Source organism: Rattus rattus, chromosome 4, assembly GCF_011064425.1.
Source record: "Rattus rattus isolate New Zealand chromosome 4, Rrattus_CSIRO_v1, whole genome shotgun sequence".
NCBI lineage: Eukaryota > Metazoa > Chordata > Mammalia > Rodentia > Muridae > Rattus > Rattus rattus.
This window is the reverse complement of record NC_046157.1, coordinates 155,432,207-155,452,812: the sequence shown is the minus strand read 5'-3', so window position 1 is coordinate 155,452,812 and position 20,606 is coordinate 155,432,207. Positions and strand designations below refer to the sequence as shown.

At 44.9% G+C, this 20,606-nt stretch overlaps 2 protein-coding genes across 2 annotated transcripts in view; one reads left to right on the top strand and one right to left on the bottom strand.

Annotated features, from left to right (window-relative positions):
• Positions 1-2,455, bottom strand: part of Col4a3 (collagen type IV alpha 3 chain) — a 127,903-nt gene extending 125,448 nt beyond the window's left edge. Inside the window, exon 1 of the mRNA XM_032901461.1 lies at positions 2,143-2,455. Within this exon, the coding sequence (XP_032757352.1) occupies positions 2,143-2,229 (87 nt within the window). The 5' untranslated portion in view covers positions 2,230-2,455. The remainder of the gene's footprint in view (positions 1-2,142) is intronic.
• A 32-nt stretch (positions 2,456-2,487) lies between these two features.
• Positions 2,488-20,606, top strand: part of Col4a4 (collagen type IV alpha 4 chain) — a 118,575-nt gene continuing 100,456 nt past the window's right edge. The window contains 3 exon segments of the mRNA XM_032901460.1: positions 2,488-2,891; positions 16,338-16,494; positions 18,020-18,062. Of these exon segments, the coding sequence (XP_032757351.1) occupies positions 16,448-16,494; positions 18,020-18,062 (90 nt within the window). The 5' untranslated portion in view covers positions 2,488-2,891; positions 16,338-16,447.

Below are 20,606 nucleotides of genomic sequence, written 5' to 3'. Positions count from 1 at the left end.
GACTCTTCTCTCTGCATGTAGGCATGTGATCACGTATGTGCTTGTGCTCATGGAGGCCAGAAGACACTGGATCCCCTGGGTCTTGAGTCACAGATGATTGTAAATCAACATAGGGGTTCTGGGACTCAAACCCAGGTCCTGTGCAAGACCCACAACTGCTCTTAATCCTTGAGCCATCTCCTAGCTCTGGCTCACCTGTTGAGTCTTCCAAGAGTACAGGTCCCCTCACAATCTCATTGCTTTTCTTCTGAGTCTAGAAAGACGATGGTGATGGTGATGATTACTGTTCTAGAATGTTCTTAGGCTTTTGTATAACATGACTTTCAGGTTTCTGCTAAAGCTGTTCGAGAATCCACACCAGTTTACATGAGTTGTAGCCATCCTGCCCGGCAGTATTTAGTCACCTAGGTCAGGCAGTCCTATGTATGTATGTATGTATGTATGTATGTATGTATGTATGTATGTATGTATTTTGTGAGTGTAGGCAGGGAAAGGACACAACTTTCAGGAGCTGGTTCTCTTACGCCATTTCAGAGTTCATGTTGTCGCTTTCCATTCACTGAGCCATCTCACTAACCCTGATAAATATGGTCTTGTTGTAGCCACTTTATATAGGTTACAAAAGCTTTTAGAGTATAAAGGCGAAGACGCTAAGACATGAATGAAAGGTGGGCGACCAGATCCATTAACTTCAGCCCTTTGTTGAAAGCTGTGCAACAAAGTGAAGAGCTAGAAGAGCAAGACCCAACCTCAGGTGCAGACAGGCCTGCAAGTTGCCAAAGAACACATTTAATCTGAAAATAGTTCTGCTAAAAATACAGCTCTATATTGCCGTGGGTACATAGTTGTGGATCTAAGTGCACAGAAGTTGGAAAGAAACACCACAAAAGACTGGATCTGGGTTTTGTGGGAAGTCAGAAATCTAGAGGAATGGGATCCAGAGGAGTGTTAGCCTAGCTATGTTGTCGGCCATGCCTTCCTTAAAAGGTATGTACAATGGAAACAAGTAGAGTACATGCAGCCATAGGTCCTTTAGGTGTTTGCCGGTGACGCATATGGGACCACTAATCTCCAGTCACGGGCTCGGTCATGTAAGACCGAGGCACCTGCTCATCACTGGAAACGAAGCTCACCATACCCAAGTCAACAAACGTCGAGCATCTGAAAAGTTAAATTTCTGATTCACAAACTGAAACCCAGCCAGCCCCTTCTAGGCTCCTCATAGTTTCAAGGAGATTTCTATCTTTAGTGGCAAAAAACCCCAAACATTATGGAGAAGATTCAAATGAGCACAGGGTGACCCAAATTCCAAATAAAAACCAAATCAACCTGACATTGCTTAATCCATCCTAATATAAGTTCTATGTCTTGATTTTTTTTTTAACTGTGATGGCTTTTGTGTCCTGAGAGTCCAAAGGAACACTGAACCCCAGGGAAGTCAGAATCAAGATGAGGTCTGGAAGGAGCAGGGCTGAATCTCCAAAGGGGCTTCTCCTTCCAGGCTGGTGAACTTTTAGCCAACCAAGCCACCTGTTCAGTTACCATCCTGACATTACACCTCCAGTACCATGGCCATTATTTTCACTGTCTGTCTGTCTGTCTGTCTGTCTGTCTGTCTGTTGCCCATCTGTCCATCCATCCATCAATCCACCCACCCACCCATCCATCATCTTCTACCAAACTCATCTACCTGTCCGTCCATGTATTATCTATTTACCTCTTACTTCTGTCTCTTTACTTATCACCATTGTAACTATCTTATATCACTCATATTTATCATCATCAGTTCTCTTAGGTCCATCCCTACCATCGTCTGTCTGTCTATGACCTATTTATTGGTAACCATCTACTGACTTCTGTGAGCTTTGTTCCTCCATCCGGGACTCCTGGGGTCCTGGACCACTGGCTGACTCTGCGCTTCTTCCAGTGTAGCAAATTCCACCTGTTCCTCAGAGCTGCTTGCTCCTTTCCCTGTGCTGCCATCCCAGGACTCAGGGGGAGCCTGCAGCAGCTGCGCAACCCTCCAGATAGTGATTCAAAGACAGAGCCCTAGTCAGTGCGACTGGCTTGTCCCACACGCTGGGATAGGGACAGCTCTGCCAAGCCGAGCGGTGGGGTCTGCACAACCTTTCAGTCACTCACCTTGCTAACCACAGGCGGGGCAGCCAGGAGCAGCAACAGGATAGGCAGCAGGAGCGCCAAGAACCTTGGAGCAGTCTCTGAGTGCATGATGGGCGACGGTCCCTGGTGTTTTCAGTGACCTACGGGATCCACGGGCTCTCAGGCCTCCAAGTCCCCCGCGGGGCATAGATTGGAGAAATCCCGCAGTGAAGCTCCCCTTGCTGGCTCACTGGGACGAGTTTCGTAAGGGCTGGACCCACTGCGGTCTGTTTGTCCTCACCCAAGCTTTTGATTGTTACACTAAGGGAGGGAAGAAAGTGGCTGAGGTCCCGCCCTCGTCCCCTCTCCCTCCCAGGCTCGCCAGGCACTGTCCCTTCAACCGGGCATCGTGCCCAGGAAGTGAGAAAGGGTTGGGCGTCCGAAGAGCAGGCAGGTGGGCGCAGCTCCAGGGGTCAGGGTGAAAGAGGTGATGTCCCTACGATCCTGGGACTCCGGTGCCTAGCGGGTGCAGGTCAGCGTGAGGAATTTTGGGGTGTGCGGTAGGGAGGTGGCTGCACAGGGTGGGGGGAGTGGCCAGCAGCCCTGCCCAGATTAAGCGGGAGGCGCGCGGGAGTCTGCGACTCTGGAGGCCGGGTTTGCTGGCAGCTCTAGGGGCTACCCATCTGCTGCCTGCCGGTCTTCAACTCGCAGCCAGCACACAGACCTGAGGCTGGACAGGCTGTGAAGAGGAACACGGTCACGGGTGGATTACCTCCAGCCACAACCTCGAGGTGCGTGTCAGGTCTGCCTGCTTCCCGCGGCTCAGTTACCGGGTTGTTTGTTCCCCGGGTAAGCCGCCCTCAGGAAGGCACTGCTCCAGTGCCAGGGCACCTGCCTGGGAGCGGAAGCATTGTGGCATCTAAGGGGTGGTGGCTGGGGAAATTGTGGCCTCGGGGTCAGCAGAGGAGAGCTTGCCTGGCTCCCAGGTTTCTTTGCCAGGGCTTGAACTGGGCACTGTGTGTTTTGATTAATTTGGAGGCTCGAGTTACTGTCCTGGCAGTCCCGGCATTCCAAAATGCCAAGAGCAAGAGGCAGCTGAGGGGAAAGAGAAAGCGCATCCTATTCTCTGAGTTGAACTGCTTTTCAGGCTAAACCTTATCTGCGGAAACGGAGGAGAAAATGAGAGCCAACTCTGGTCCAGGGTGTCCCTGACTGGGAGGGCCTTCGATGCAAATGTCACTTCTGGCTTGGTAGGATACATTGTTGCAAGGCTCTTAACGCTATCTCCTGCAGCAGACTACACTGAATGAGGTGAATCATTTAAACTGTATAGGCTACAGTAAAATCAGTTTCAGTTAGGTACCATCACCTCAGAGATCAAGAGATGTAGTAACAGGCACGAAGAATTACAATTGAATGGTTTTGCTAGCTCTACAAGGCTCCCATTAAACAACCATAATATCATCACAGTGGTAACTGAGGAGGACTTATGATAACCATCCAAACGTCATAAACATATCAGTGGGTACAAACTCAGCTATCAGCACTTAGGTAGCCTGTTAACGGGTGTTAATTACTGAAAGAAAGGGCCAGCTTCCTTGAAGAAGCAGCGAACATTTACTTTTCTCCATTTTCTAATGCAGGTTTACTGGCCATCTGAATTCCCTGTCCTCTCTCCCCACCACCTCAGATTGTAGAGTGAAAGGGGCATCTTCCATGATGCACAACCGTGGCTGTACATTAGAGTCTCCTGAGAAATATTTAAAAGTTCCAGTACTCAATGAATTCCAAACCACTTGTATCAGACTAAGTAGAGGACAAACTTAGCTGCTGCATGGTAGAGCCTTTTGCAAAATCTTTGTGCAAACATGCATTGTGGTCACTTATTTTATTTTTTATTTTATTTTATTTTATATTTTCTCTCTCATACATTACACCCCCACCACAATCATTTCGGTTAACTGTAACTAGGGTCTCTTTGGTAAAATAACAAGAAGACAGTCATTAAAATCTTTATTAAGATTTAGGGACATTGTGGAGTTTGTGCCCAGGTCATAAATGTAATCTGTCACATAGTGGCTTTAGGAAAGTTCTTGGGAAAAGTTTGTCATCTTTGTGGAGTGGGGTGGGGGAGGTGGGTAGGATGTCAGGTGCTCTGCTGATGCCCAAGAGACCTGGAGAGGCGTATGACTGTCTTTTATAAATTGATCCTTGGTCCTGATATCAAATACTTCTCCCCTTGCAAGATGATAGAAAATTTAAATTTTAGATGGCTTTTCCCAAGGCCCTGTGGTTTCTTTATCTCCTCCACTCTATGTCTGGTATATTTGTGTGAGCATGTTCATCTGTGCGCTTATCCTTGGGTGGGTGAGCACGAGTCAGAGAGTGAGTGTGACGGTCAAATGAAAACCCTGAGAGTTGGTCTTCAGTTTCCATTCTTCTGGGGCCTCTCCCCCTCCTGGTGTGTGAGCTTCCAGGGATTCCCCAGCCTATAGCTTCTGTCTTGCTTTAGGTGTGCTGGGTTGACAGATACACACACTGGCTCTTCACGCATCCTGGGATGGAAACTCAGGTCCTCACCTCCACAGCAGGCACTGCTTACTCCTTGAGCTGTAGCCTCGGCCCAGAGCCCTAGAGTTTTGATGGAAGGACAGACTGAGATTATCAGCATTGGAGGGTAAGAGCAGTCATCTGCCTTATATTTTCGATGCAGCAGCAGAAGAAAATGAGTTGTTCCACAGGAGGGAGGAAACAGATGCTCAAGAGCCTGGCATCTGGACTACCCCTGGATCCTAAATCCTTTTGTGCATATTGGTGTGGATTAACTTCTCCGGGGTGGACTCTTACCCTCTGTAACATTGGACTAATCATGGTACCAGCTTCAGGGTGTTGTAGAACTCTGATAATCCCTCACAAGTCTTTTGAACAAGACGTTCATCTAAGCACCATGTGCTACATTCTGACTGGAGTTGCATAAGGAAAAAGAGACAGACACTGAGAGAGATGGTGGCTCTGTGGTGACATGGTTCAGGGATGCTCTTCTGAGTTCAATGCAAATGAACAAGAGCCAAGCAAAGCCCCATATTAGCTCCAGGTCAGCACGCGTTCAAAGACTTAGAACCCTTCCCAACCCAAGCAGCACTGGCACACCCAGGAGCTGTAAGGAGCTGCATTCTCAGCAGCCAGTCAGACTGAATCAGAATGTCGTGGTCTAAGACCTGAGATTTCTAGCCGATTCCCTCGCAAGTGAAACGTGAAGGAGTGGCTTGTTTGGAAGCCAGATGTAAGCATCCATTCTTCACTTTTCCCTTCACATACACTTTATCACACTGGTGCTCTGCTCACCTATGGTTGAAATTAACCGGGACTCAACTAGAGCTCGTGAGTTAAAAACAGAATCAAAATCAAGAGAACTAGTGTAGAATAGTTTACTTCTTAAAAATATGAAAAACGGAAGTGTACTGGTCAGTTTTGTGTGTCAACCTGACACAAGCTGGAGTCATCATAAAGAGCCTCCTTTGAGGAAAGCCTCTAGAAGACCCAACTGTAAGGCATTTTCTCAATTAGTGATCAAGGGTGGGAGGGCCCAGCCCCTTGTGAGTGGTGTCATCCTCAGGCTGGTGGTCCTGGGTTCTGCAAGTTGAGCAAGCCAGGGGAAGCAATCCAGTAAGCAGCATCCCTCCATGGCTTCTGCAGCCACTCCTGCCTCCGGGTTCCTGCCCTGTGTGAGTTCTTATTCTGACTTCCTTTGATGATGAACAGCAATGCAGAAGTGTAAGCTGAATAAACCCTTTCCTCCCCACCTTGATTCTTGGTCTTGATGTTTCGTGAAGGAACACAAACCCTGACTAAGACAAAAAGGAAAGAAAAAAAGTGGTTCTTTTTGTCCAAGATTTTTTTTTAACACTTGATACTAGATGGAGGTTTCGAATACAATTGTCAATACTCTTGACAACTCTATATAATTATTTAATCTGCCTTTAACATTTTAACTAATACCATGTCTCTTCTGTTTTCTTTTTAAAGATTTTAAAAAGATTTATTTCATCTGCGTAAATATTTTACTTGCGAGAGCACGTGCACATGTGCGCAGGTGCACATATCTGCATTCTGAGGCAAGAGGAAGAGGTCAGGTATCCTGCTCTATCCTATGTAGCTGTGTTCCCTTAAGACAGGGTCTCTCACAGAACCCGGAGCAAGGCTGGAGGCCAGCAAGCCTCAGCAATTCTGTTTCTGATCTCCGTTAGGGCTGCAGGTGTATGTATGTCTGGCTTTTCTGTCCATGCTAGGGATTTGAATTCAGGGCCTCATGCTTGTCCGCAATTTTTTTCCCTTACTAAACAATATCTCTCGCTCTGGTGTCCATTTCAACAATTTTCAGTGTAAACCTCATTGGGGAAGAGGCCTTCTGCACTCTTTCCTTTGTGAATGGATGATGACATGTGAACGGTGTATTAAGTTCACAAAGCAATCACCTTCAGGCCTACTTCTCCCAAGTCCACAAATGTCTGTAGCCTCCTGTGCACACTCGGCATGTGCCTCTGCTTTTGATGAGATGCACAGCGTTAGGTCGCCCATGGAGCCTTCTCTAAGTTCTCCAACCCCCCTCTCAGTCACCACCTCTTCACCAGGACATCCTCTTCTCCTCACTTTCAGATTGCCGCTCTAGGTTCACCGCTCCTGCACTGGTGTCCACGTTTATTATCCACAGACTGTGGATGCCTTCTAGCTGGGTTCCTCTCTTGGAAGCCCGTGAAATCGACCTCTGGTGCTGTTATCAAAGCAGCCATTTAAAACTGCACACAGGGGGTTGGGGATTTAGCTCAGTTGTAGAGCATTTGCCTAGTAAGCGCAAGGTCCTGGGTTCAGTTCTCAGCTCCAAAAAAAAAAAAAAAAAAAAAAAAAAAAACTGCACACGGGGCTGTGGAGACAGCTCAGTTGGTTAAAATGCTTGCCATGTAAGCCCGGGAGTAGAATTTGGATTCTCCAGAGCCTACTTAAAAGCCAGTGGGTGTGGCAGTCCACTCATGCTTCCAGAATGTGGGAAGTGTATTATACAGAACCCTTGGAGCAAGCGGGCTGGCTACAACCTCACCAAAACAGTGGGCTCTGGTTCAGCAAGGGATCCTACTCCCATATGTTGGGTAGAGACGATTGAGACCGGATATCAACCTTGGGGCTGCAGAGGCACCCACAAGCACGCAAACGTGAATATATACATGCACACTCATACACGCACTCCATACATATAAAAGATTATAAAATATGAACCATAGAAGACAGACAAACAGTAACCTATAGTTACTTCAATTCCTTTTCCTCTCTATCATGTATAGCGTGACTTAGTGCAAACGAGCCAAGTAGATGCTCCTTGAGTTAATAACCATCCATATTTACGTGGAATTTAAAGCATATGCAGATGATACCAGACATAAATGTCATCCGTGCCAACCTAATTTACAGAAAGTTACCTCATAGTTTCAAGGCCTATTATATTTAATGATTTTAATTTACACATCATTCTTCATTCTTGTTATATATAAACTAGATTTAATATTTTGCTTTTATTTATTTCTACTGTAAAAATGGGATATAGACTTCTTCTTAGCTTTATTGTCTAAGTTTTTCCTAGGTTCTTTATTTCCAGAGCTCATAATAAGAGAGCAAGCTTACTTACTTTAATTATAACCATGGAGCCCTTTTCTGATGATAGTTTTAGCTGCTAATTATCTTGGCCCATGCTGTCCCCTGGTAGCCTTGTGCATACATAGAGCATCCCCTTGACTCTGCTGGGTGATGACAACTGTGTGTGATCCATACTGAAAGTGATTATAAGATGCCCAGTGAACCATGGGAAATCCATGACTCTGAAGCCATTTTGTTGTTGTTGTTGTTGTTTACATTTATGTACTGGGGAGGGGGCATGCCACAGTGCCTGTCTGGAGCTCAAGAACAAGTTGCTAAATGTTCTCTTCTTCCACTCTGTGGGTTCCAGAGATTAAGCTCAGACCATCAGACTTAGTGGACAGCTCATTTCGTCTACCCAGTGAGCCTTCTTCATCTCTGAAGCCCAGGTTTGAGGCACGCCCTTGAATCTCTTGTTACATTCCTGAGTGGCACAGCCATACAGTGCGGAGTGTTGTTCCAGGTCCTGTCTTTAAGGAAGAGATATGGTTGGAGATTCCAGACCCGTAGGGATCAACTCCCACAGGAAGCCAGGCTGACCTAGAGGCTGGGCAGAAGGCAGGATATAGCTATGGGAAAGTCGATAGTGAAGTTCCTAGGAAAAAAAAGACCTCATGGGAGCCCAGTCCCTCTTCTCCAACATAAAGCTTTCCTGCTGTCTCCCAGATGGACACTCTGCCCACCTCAGCATCTGCCTTACCTTAGAGTTCATTTGGAGACTTCTTATGAAATCTTTCTTTTTTCTTAAACACTTAAATATGGACATCCCCTCTCTCTTGTTCGGAGAGAGAGCCCCTTTGACCTCCAGAACATGCAGATTTCTAGGCTTCCAAATGCAAAAGCCTGTACAGGAAGACCCTAGCTTTCTGAGATTCAGAGGGAACAGTGTGTTCTTGTGACCTTGAGCCACTCCATTTATCATTGATTTTCTGTGCTCCTGAAGTCTTTCTTCCCAGAGATCAACTTCCTGAAACACACTCAGAAGTTTTCAGGGACCATATGAAATCTGCACAGAGCGCACGGGCCTAGAACTTACTGTACGTTTAGCCTCAGTCAGTCCCGATCATGTTATTTGTTTTCGTGGGGTAGATGGGAGTGACAATGGTGGAGAAATGGAAGAGGGGGAGGAAAGGTGGAGGGAGCAGAAGGATAAAGAGGAGAAAGTGGTGCAGTGAGTAAGAGGAGAAGACAGGCGTGAGAGCAGTCTCACCCTGACCCTTACCAAGTCTTCTCTTTGTGTTTTCAGGGTGAGCTATTTCTGTAATATTTCAGCATGAGCTAACTCTGTAATCCTACCTAGAAGTATCCCACGGTATGCTTTCTTGTTCCACACTCACTGAAGAGTCACCCCTCTGAATGATTACCTTTCCTTGATGTTGGAAAAGTTCCTCACCCCCACCCGCAGCACAGACATACAGACTCAACTCTGTAGCAGATAGAGGCAGGAGGACCACATGATCTCAGGAGTTTGAGATCAACTTGGATATAGTAACAATATCCCATCTCTTACCAACCAACCAACTAACTAGCCAACTAACTAACTAACTAACTAGCCGACTAACTAACTAGCTAACTACCTAACTAACTAACCAACCAGCTGCCCAACTCCCCATTCTCCATCTAAAAGCAACTCTATCCCCAGATCTTCCTTTTCCTTAAATCCAATAATTTTTTATTCTGCCTCCACATTCTATTTTTATACCCAACATATTGGGAAGTTGTTTTTGTTTTGTGGTGGTGGTAGTGTATGTGTGTGTGTGTTTTGTGGGTTTGTTTTGGTGGTGGTAAAGTGTGTGTGAGTGTGTGTGTGGAGTTGGTCTCTTTTACAAATTAGGAAGGAAAGAAGGGAGTAAAGAAGGAACGGATAAAGAAAGGGAAAGAAGAAGGAAGAGAGTGAGGGAACAGTTACTGAATCGGGCACTGCCCAGAGCACTGACTGATTCAGACTCACTTTGAGCCCCTCAGATATCTGTATTCCATCCTGAGAAGTCCTGAACCCAAGGGAATTACAGACTTGCACAGTAATACTGTGAACGTTTTAATTACATAACACATTGACCATCTGCAGTAATGAATATCTGAACCACAGCCTTTATACAGTCGTCTCCTGACTAGGTGAGTGCACGATCGGTAGGCTGGCATGCAGGGAAGCAGACTTTCTCTACTCAGGAACCACAGAGGCTTTCCACTGCCCGGAGGGATAGCCCTGCCCAAGCAATCAGCTGATGTTATTGCCGGAAGCTCATTCCAAAGGCAGAGCTCAGAAGCCTAAAAGGTCCAGGGAGCTGAGATCAACATAGTACCAGGGCCAGGGAGAAATAGACAAGGGAAAGCCGGAGTGTAGCACTTTCAGCAACACATCTGAGAGCTCTAGGAACTAAGATACCACCCTGAACTTGGAGGTAGGAGGCCATCGTGACTTTGAAGGCTAGCCCTGCACTTTTATAGCACGTATCGTGTTGTTTTTAGATGTGACATTATTGTGGTTACTGTCAAGTTTTCTGTTGATACTGGGAGGAGACCTCATAAAGGAAGTGATAATAGAAACCCATGTTGCCAAAATAGTGGGTGAGCTGAGATAGGGAGCCCTTGGCTCTGGCTTACCAACTTCCAGTGTCATCTGAGGACTGCAGCATTTATACACTCCAACCAGGTCTATGGGGTAGGAGAGGTGGGGTGGGCTGGCTCTAGGCCAGGGGCATTCTGTTCCAGCTGGAATGTAGAGTAGCTCTCAAGAATGTACTTGAGCAGTTGTCAAGTTTTCCCCTCTCAGAGAACATGAAGCTGCAGCCACATTCCGAGGGTCTTTGGACCACACAGATTCATGACCCGCATGAAAAATCTTGTGTGGAATGAGGTCAACCTTGGGTTTTTTTTTTTTTTTTTTTTTTTTTTTTTTAAAAGAACTCAAATAAACCTTTTTCGTGTGTGTGTGTGTGTGTGTGTGTGTGTGTGTGTGTGTGTGTTTTCTTGGAGTAAAGTCAGCTTAAATAGATGAGATTAATGGGACTGGATGGAGCTCATTATACTAAGCAAAATAAGCCAGACAGGAACACTCATGCCATGCTCTACCTCACTCGTGTATGGCATCTGAAAGAAGTGGATTTCACAGATGTTCGAGGCAGAAAGTGGGGGTCGGGAAAGTCTAGAGAAAGAGGCTGGTCAGTGGGTGGTAGGTCCTAGGTGACAAGAGTGAGACGTTCTGAGTGACAGGAGAGAGCCATACCCTGTTTGTTTAGAAGCACCACAATGCAGGCTGACAGGGGCCTGATCTAGCTGTCCCTGAGAGGCTCTGCCAGAGCATGACAAATACAGAGGTGGATGCTTGCAGCCAACCATTGGACTGAGAGCGGGGTTCCCAGTGGAGGAGTTAGAGAAAGGACTGACGGAGCTGAAAGGGTTTGCAACCCCATAAGAAGAACAACAATATCAACCAACCAGACCCCCCCAGAGCTTCCCAGGACTAAACCACCATCCCAAGAGTACATAGGGATGGTCCTATGGCTCCATCCACATATGTAGCAGAGGATGGCCTTGTCGGGCATCAATGGGAGGAGAGGCCCTTGGTCCTGCCAAGGCTCAATGCCTCAGTGTAGGGGAATGTGGGGGAGGGAGGTGAAGGTGGGAGGGAGTGGGTTGGTGAGTGAGGGAGCACCCTTCTAGAAGCAGGGGGAGAGGGGGAATGGGATAGCAGGTTTCTGGAGGGGAAAGCAGGAAACATTTAAACATTTAAAATGTAAATAAAAAATCCAATAAAAGGAAAAAAAAAAGAAACATCACAACAATGCATTTTGCAGACCTTCAACATAAAGAAATGATATATGAGAGCATGTTTGAGGAGACTGAGATTTCCCCAATTTAAAATCACACAGTGTGTGTGTGTGTGTGTGTGTGTGTGTGTGTAGAGGGGTGCCTTTGTATGTCTTTGGAGAGCAGAGAGCAGTTTTGGGAACTCAGTTCTCTCCTAACATGCTGTTTCTCAAATTGAATCCAGGCCATTAGGCTTGGCAGTAAATGCTATTAGCCACTGGACCATCTTATCAGCCCTAAGTTTTTTTTTTTTTTAATGAAAACAGGAACAAGTAATTAGCTTGTATATTGGAGAACAGTAAACTCTATCTACCCATTAAGCCATCCATCCCTGACTATCTGTCTGTCTGTCATCTATCTATCTATCTATCTATCTATCTATCTATCTATCTATCTATCTATCTATCTATCATCTTGATATAGGTTTTAGGTAGCCCAGACTGGCTTTGAAATCACCATGCCATCAAGATGGACCTTGATCTTTTGGTCCTCCTGCCTCCACATACAGAGTTCTGGGATTACAGAAATGCACATCACATCCCACTTATGCCATGCTGGGGATTGAACTCAGGACTTTATGCAAGTGAGGCAAGCACTCTGGCAATCGAACTGCATAGACCCCAGTGCTGCTTCACTTAATACTTAACAGGGGAGGTGTAGGTCCTTAAAGGAAGTTCTCCAGTGGACCGGGGTAAATAAGGCTTCCCTACACATAACTGGTAGCAGTTTCCTAATCTCTGAGAACCTTTTCTAAATTAAAAAAAAATATGTCTATGAGTGCTTGAAGGCATGTCTGTGCACAGTGCATGCAGGGTCTGCGGTGGCCAGAGGAGACATCAGGTCCCCTGGTACTAAAGTTGCAGATGGTTATGAGTCATCTTGTGGCTTCTCAAAGTTGGTCTCCAATCCTCTGGAAGAGCATCCAGTGCCCTTAACCACTGGGCCACCTCTTCAGTGCCTCTCAAACCTCCTTTAAAGATAAAGGCGTAAGCATAGAAAATTCTAGTTTGGAAAAAGAAAAGTTTACAAGATCGTTGTCTATACAATCAGGATGATTTATCATGGGAAAGAACATTCTGATAGTCATGTAGTGTTGAAAGAACATGCACTCATTGAGTAAGTAGAAAAAATTTTCACAGAAAGCACAAAACCTGGGCGTTTAACAGAACTCACAGATTTAGTGGCACCAGAGGAGGAAAAGACAGGAACTCCTGTAAGAATTTCATGAATAGAAAAGCCCAAGCTTCAGGCTCTTGTTTATCTGGTCCCAAACCTTGGCTACCTGCCCACAGTGATGAGAACACAGCAGGGTGTGTTTCAACACAAGAGCCTGCTGCAGAGAAACAAATTTCCCATGGTGGGACCCATGAAAATCTGGAAGATCTTGGATCTTGATCCCAAGCAAGATTGGAACATTTGGAAAACATCGAGCAGAGATGTATGAGCCATCCCAGGGGGGAACTGGAAACCAAGAATTCTCCTTTCGAAATAAATGAAGTCTGGTTAACAATCACAAGGAGTTAGAAGATCGCAAGGTGGCATTTGCCAGTTACATGTGCTAGGAAGGACTTCTGTTTGTATGCTGGGGGCAAGAGCCTGGAGACCTAAGAGAGGTCTCCAGTGAACCAATGCTTGAAGCACTGCAGTGCTGGGATGCGTCCCCTCTCTTGGAGGGGAAGGGAGTTTCTGATGAGCATGAACCAACCTTAGAACCCACAGGAAGGAGAGGGCTCCCAGCGACTTGGTCTGCACAGATCCATTCGTTCGATCCTAGAAACCACAGGAAGGAGTGGGGCGGCTTCCGTTCTGTCAGCAGATGAACTCGTTGCTTTTTTTTCTCTCTGACAATTCTTTGTGTGACCAAGTTCATTTGTTTTCCTCTGAATTCAAGGTTTCTCTTCACCTGAGCATCTCTTGATGCATCTTTCTTCCCCCATGACTTTTCATCTCAGTGTGTTTTTTTCTGCTCTCCAGAGAGTCTCTCTTTGTACCATTCCGAGCTTAGAGTCCGAGTTCTTTGTCATAGAGACATGCTTTCAGTTGGGTTGCCTTGAATCCAGGACTCTTTCCATGTCACTGAGAAGATGGGATCAGATGATAGAAAACTTGGCCATACCCTCATGGGGCTCAAGGAGAGACCCTGATGCCACCATGGAGAGTGTTCCTTTTATCAGCCAACAGTGGCAGAGCAGTTCCTTCTGAAGACACGTACCTTCAGCAGAATTTGCCTATGTAGAAGATCATCTAATGTTATTTGCCTTTATTGTAGTGTCTTAGCACTTTAGGCTACTCAAGTGATGTTTGTAGCAGTGATACACTCAAACAGAAACATACTGTCTCTCTAATACCACACAACGTCAGGCATTGAGGTAAGATGTTAAGTTAGAGGGCGGTTCTTGTGAGAGATAGTGTAAATTTTTATGTACTTGCAAGCTGGACCAAAGCAAACACTTTAATGTGCTTAACACTGGACCATTGCAAAAGAGAAATTCCTCATAGATTGCACATAACATCCTCCTCTCTAAAACTTTTCTTCTGCCCATCCTTCCTTCTCGGCCAATGATAGACCTTGTTCTATCTTGTACCTGCCTTCACCTGCATAATGACATCATTCTACAGGTTTTATTTGAGGAATTATCTAGATCTCGTTATCCTGTATACATGTCTAGGGAGGTTATCTTGATTATTAATTGATGTGGGAAGACTCAGCCCCCTGTGGGCTACACCATTCCCTACACAGAGAATCTTGAACTGTATAAGACAAGGAGAAGCTAAAGGGAGCAAGCAGGAAACATAGATGCGTTCATTCTCTTTACTCTTGACTGCAGATGTGATGTGACCAGTTGTCCTGCCTCTGTGACTTCTCCGTAGTGATGAATCATAATCTGGAATTGTAAGCTTAGTAAGCCCTTCCCCTAAAGTTATTTTTTTCAAGATATTTTGTCACAACAACAAGAACGAAATTAGGTTACTCTGGTCCCCAGAGCATCCCAGCTATCCCTAGGCTCTCCAGTCAGTCAAGGCTACTTGGTGAACTCCAGGCAAATGCTAGACCCTTTGTTCAAGGAGCGAGATACACGGCACATGGGGAACAACACGAGTTTGACCTATAACCTTCACATACACACATATGCAGCTGCACACACAAACAGTAGAGTACATATGAGATGAACGTTATGTAAATACTATTTCATAAGAAACACTGAGCATTATAAATTTCTGTTAATGAGTATTTGTAGGATGCTTTTAGCTGTCAGTGGGGTGTTGAGACACACTGGGTATTTCTAAAATGATGCTGATACAGTTTTATTTTGACGTCTCCAAAAATCATCCATCCAAGTGTATTGAGAAACTCCAGATGTTCGTTAGGACAGTAGTCAAACTCCAGATGTTAGCACAGTAGTCAGGCATCCTTCTTCCGCAGTGTGGCAGCACTCCTCTGTGAAAACTTCTTCACAGAATGCCTACATGAGTATGGAGGTAAATTGCACGAATTATTTTCAAAATATACATATCTCCAATTTTCCATAATTTGGGGCAATTTCTCACTTGTTTACGATATTGAGTAAAATTTAAGTGATTCAAAGAAATTTGCATTTTCTTTCCAAAATAATAATTTGTTTTATTGAGGCCCATTTCTAGAATGAAACTTTTAATGAAAAAGCTATTTAAAGTGGTCAATTCGGGGATAGAAAAGAAATCAGTGTGTTCTCCTTAATTGTATTTTTCTGTCCTCGGTTTTGAAAGAATCTCAGAAGGTGGTCCTACCCCTCATCAGAAGACACGGTGTTGAATTCATCTGCCCAACTTTCACACAGAAATTTAAAAATAGCTTGTGATATTGGACACGACTGGTTTCTTTCTCCCTAGTAGTCCCCGTAAGGACAGGGGTCCAGAAGAAACAAACTTTTAAAATTGAGACACCTCCATTCTTTATGCCAAAGAGATTTTAGATCAAAGTAAAGAGTTCTTCCAGTCAAGTTTAAAAATAAATTTTCTCTTGTTTACAAATAAAATTTAAAAAGCAAAGTTCACCATTTTAACTCTCCTGAAGTTTGTAAATGAGAAGTCCCAGATGCAATCATGACGCACACCATGTCTACTCTAATTCCAGAACATTGCATCATCCCCAAAATAACCCTGTACTTCCCAATTTCCATTTGAGAATATTCCAATTTTTGTTTTATTTCTTTTTACCTTTTATAGTTTACGTACAAGGGCAGAAGAGTTGGTTCAGTGGTTAAGACCACTAGCTACTCTTTCAGAGGACCTGGGTTCAATACCCAGAACCCACAAGATGGCAGACAACTGTTTTTCACTCCAGTCCCAGGGGATCTGCCTCCCTCTTCTGGCCTCCCTGGGCACTGCATGCATATGCACAGACATAAAAATAAAGGAAAAACCTTTCCTAAGATAGCCTACAACGTCACGGGTTTCTTTACAGCATTTTACGCATGCCCCATCCTTGCCCCTCACTACACCCTGTTCTTCCTTTCGATGTCCCTGTCCCTTCCCAGCATACCCTCTTGCCCTTGGTAGGATTTTTTCATTTCTAAGGATGTTTATTCAGCATAACGAGTACCAAGAAAAGATTGCTATGTTAACAGCCATTGGGGTTGTTTGGAAAGTGTTTCCATCCCAGACATAATAACAGAAGCCATTATTCTCAATTTTATGGCATATTGCTGTTGTAAAAGCCGTAAGTATGACTTTCTATTTCACACATGCACATTGTAACACAGGGCACTGACTCCCAACGGTCCATGAGAATCTTCTGGGAGAGAGGAGAAGGCCGGAGGAGTATTTTGGGCACAGAGGTCATCCCTTGAGGGCACCAGTGCTCAAGGTCTTCATGAGGTGCTTTTTCAGATGGACCGAGTCCTACGGCACAGGCCCCTGGTGAGTGTCCTTGGTGTGTGTGTCTTTAGGGAAGGCGGGTCTACGTGCGGCCATATAGGACCCATCCTGACTGTTAAATACCAACATCTTTCCCATAATGCACCCACATAATGACCAAATGTGGAGCTGTTCTAAACAAGTAACGGCACCCCTCCCCTCTTCCCATCCCATTCCTGCTATCTTAGTTACTAGATTTGAATAGCAAAAGTATTAAATGCCCAGAATTGGGGGTTCCTGAAACTAGGGGAGTGAGATCAAAGTACTTTCACAAAATGCAAAGGGCAGATCAATGACCTCGAAGATGTCTACATCTGAATCTTTGTCACTATGTTATTTACATGAGAGAAAGAATTTACAGTTGCAAATAGAATTCAGGGTGTCAGTCAGGTGATCTTGAGACAGGAGGTGGGGATCTTGGACTATCTGGGTAATCCACTGTCATCACAGCTATTCTTAAACATGAAAGAGGGGAGGAAGGAAACCAGCATTAGTGAAGGAGATGTCACTAAAGAAGCAGAACCCAGAGAGCACTAGTTTTGAAGGAAGAAGAGACTGTGAGGCAAGGAACATGGGCAATTCTAGAATTGGGGAAAGGCAAGAATCAGACTCTGTGTTCAGGAACACAGCCCCCAAATACCTTGGTGTCAACCAGTAACCTCCCCCAGCTTCTGGTCTCTTGATCAGAGTGATGATGCTTTGTCACTGTCTATGCTAATTCTATTTCTCCAAGAGAAAGGACTACAGTGTAAAGAAAGAAGGCTCACTTAGCACACGATTCCAAACGGGAAAAGGCTGTACATAAAACCACGTCCAAGGCCCAGCTCTCATTCTCCCAACACTGAGGGTGGGGATAAGGCATAGGGATGTATGACCAGGAGCACCAACTCACCACTAAGGCTCAAGAACCAGATGAGATGATGTGCACTGAAGACCTTTGATGGAGAGAAGCACCAGCAACCATTTGCTGGGCCTTTTTTGATTGCACCCCTACTCTGTTGAAATTTGTTTACAATAATGGCAAAGCCCTAGGTAGAGTCAGGCTGTGGGCCACCTCGCTCTTCCCTAATGATTCCATATTATTCCCCCTCACCCTCATCCATTCCTCTCATTCAATCAGCTTTCCAGCTACCACTCCTTCTTGCATTGGTTCCATTAAGTGACACCCTGGATGTCACTTGGCTCAGATGTGTCCCTGACCATAACTGCCCCACCCCCTTGTTTTCATGGAGAGTCATTTCTTCTCTCTTCACTCACCTGTCCATTCAAGCCTCAATCTCACCCTTATTGCCCCTATAGTTTCCTGTATCGTGGCCTTCAGTATGCCCACACAGAAGGCCTTCAATATACTTTCCTCAACTGATAGAAGAGAGGCAGCAGTGGCAGCCATAGAGAGAACATGATATTGACTGTAACGGGTGTAAACCATCAGAATCAAGAGTCAGCCTTCTGGTATTAGCACTGTTACTCTGTTTAGGTTGTCCCCTATGAAAGCAAACACTTAGCCTATATTTTTGCTTTTCCATAGGTCACTGATATTTATCCTCTTTACCATACAATATGAATATGGGGTAAGTATATCAATTCATTCTGTACATGGAAAATTCACGTTGTTGTATATATAATTTATTGCAGTTGTCTGTGTGTTTAAATGTTTAAACGTTATTCTCTGGGGTTCAGCCGCCTTTGTGTCCTCAAATAAAACACAATCTGAGCCACTTTGATATCCTTGCAGTCAAAGCTGCTTAGAGAGTTGCCTGGGTGTTGGAGAGGTCTTTATCTTATAAGAACCACAGCCCTTCCCTAAATTCTTTTTATTTGGAACAGAAAAGAAGTAGTTGAGATATTTCAAGATGAAACTAAGAAATGTAAGATTCAGTCTGGATGCTTTTTAGCTCTAGAGAAATCTCAGCCTGTAACAAACCTTCTTTCTTCTGCTCTCTCAAGGAAGAATCTAAGTTATGAACCCAACCTCAAAAGTTTTAAAGGTGTCCTGTTAAGGGGCTGCCTGCCATTCCGGGCTGAAGACTACTGGAATGACTGAGATCCACCCAATCCAAGTCCCTTGATTGTCAGAGACCTTTGGAAAGTAGCTGAAAATGATCTCTACTCCCTCTTACTACCTGGGTCAAGGATGGGAAGCCCTTGCTTCTTGGCTTTCTCAAGTCCCTTATTCTTTAACTCAGATAAGAATCAGTGTCTGTTAAGCAGGGAGAATAAGACTTGCCAATTTTAGTCCACATGCATTAGAGAACGGCCCTCCCCATGATGCTCCTTTGAGAGAGTGTTTCTAGTTACTCTTATCTGATTTTGCCAAGCTTGGTTTTCATATAATATTCATCTACTTTTTCTATTATAAAAGTCTGCATCCTCCTGAAATTCACACCCCTCTTCTTTATATCCATGTGAGCAGTCATGATTCCCGAACTGAAGACAAGTCAATCCCGGGTGCACCCATCAGTTTGTGCTGCAGAGAGATTTCAGAGTCTTCATACAGGGAGTAGCCATATGATAACTGGGGTTGAAGACAGAGGTGTTAATAGAAACAGTACCTATAGAAGTCATTCTGCATTATCTACCAAGATTTTAAAAGTAAGATCCCTTTGAAATGCATTTTTTTAAAGAAATTGGTCACATGTTTTCCTTCTGGCCCGAGCAAAGATGAGTACACAGGAAGATTAACCACAGGGCGGTGCTCAGCAGCCAAGAAAGGGAATAACCTAAGTGTTCCTCAGTAGGGAGTAGACACACCAGCTCTGATACTGTGCGAGCCGGACAGCCATGAGAAGTGTGCCAGAGTAAATGTGAACACAGTAATTAGGTGGAAATGGCCAGGTAGTAGGAGGCATGACACATGAGTATCAACGAAACAACCAAATCACCAACAGTGTGGGTTGCATGTGGTAAATGTATTTACATTAATAGTTAGATATCAATCCTAAGAGTTGGGGCCTCTCACAGCCAGGACAAAAAGAGAAAGTGACTGCTATTCCTCTTTTATACAAATCGATGTTTTGGTTGTGTATCTGTATTATTCAGTTTTGTATCTGGAGACAGATACATGACAGAGTTAACTTTATAGGAGTTCATGTTTTACCTTCTTTAACTTTCTATGCAGTAAGCATGTGTCTTATGACATCTGAGGTAAAGAAGGGTAGCTTCTCCTGGTTTTACCTTTGGAGAAAGATAAGTAGGTTTGAGTATAGGTGTGTTCCCAGTGAGGTTGTGAGTGTAGGTGTGTTCCCAGTAAGTGTGTGAGTGTAGGTATGTTTCCACTGAAGCTGTGAATGTAGGTGTTTCCAGTGAGTGTGTGAGTGTAGGTGTGTTCCCAATGAGTGTGTGAGTGTAGGTGTGTTCCCAATGAGTGCGTGAGTGTATGTGTGTTCCCAATGAGTTGTGTATGGGTGTCTTCCCAGAGATTGTGGTTCAGGCTATGGACAGTTAATTTTGTATAGTATTGTCTTTGTCCTTTTCAAGGGCTTTGCATGAGATCTCTCTTCCTCTCCCTCTCTCTGCCTCTGCCTCTGCCTCTGTCTCTGTCTCTCTGCCTCTGCCTCTGTCTCTGTCTCTGTCTCTGTCTCTGTCTCTGTCTCTCTCTCTCTCTCTCTCTCTCTCTGTGTGTGTGTGTGTTTGTGCAAACCCAAGCGTATTCAAATGAGCACACATGTGCTTGCTGAGTAAGGAGACCAGAAGACAAACTCAGATGTTGGTCTTTAGACATCATCTACCTCTTTTTTGTTTGTTTGTTTGTTTGTTTTACAAACAGGGCCTCTCACTGTCCTGAAATGTACCAAGTAGGCTAAGCAGGCTGCCTCGTGAGCCCTAGGGATCTGGTAGTCTCTCTGCCTCTCTGCTGATGAGGCTACAAGCCTGCATCGCCCTAAATTGTAGCTTTACCAGGGGTCTGGGTGTCAAACTCCGTATTCCCTCGTCCTGTATGTCTTTACTAAGTGCTCGCTCTTCCTTCACAAGCTCACAGCCCCATTTCACGTGTCAATGGATGCTTCTTTCTTAGAATCTGCTAATCTTTTTCAAAATGACTCCTGAAATGTAACCCTGCCACACACATCTCAGTGATGCTTGGCAAAAACAAACAATATCATGTAAACAACCTT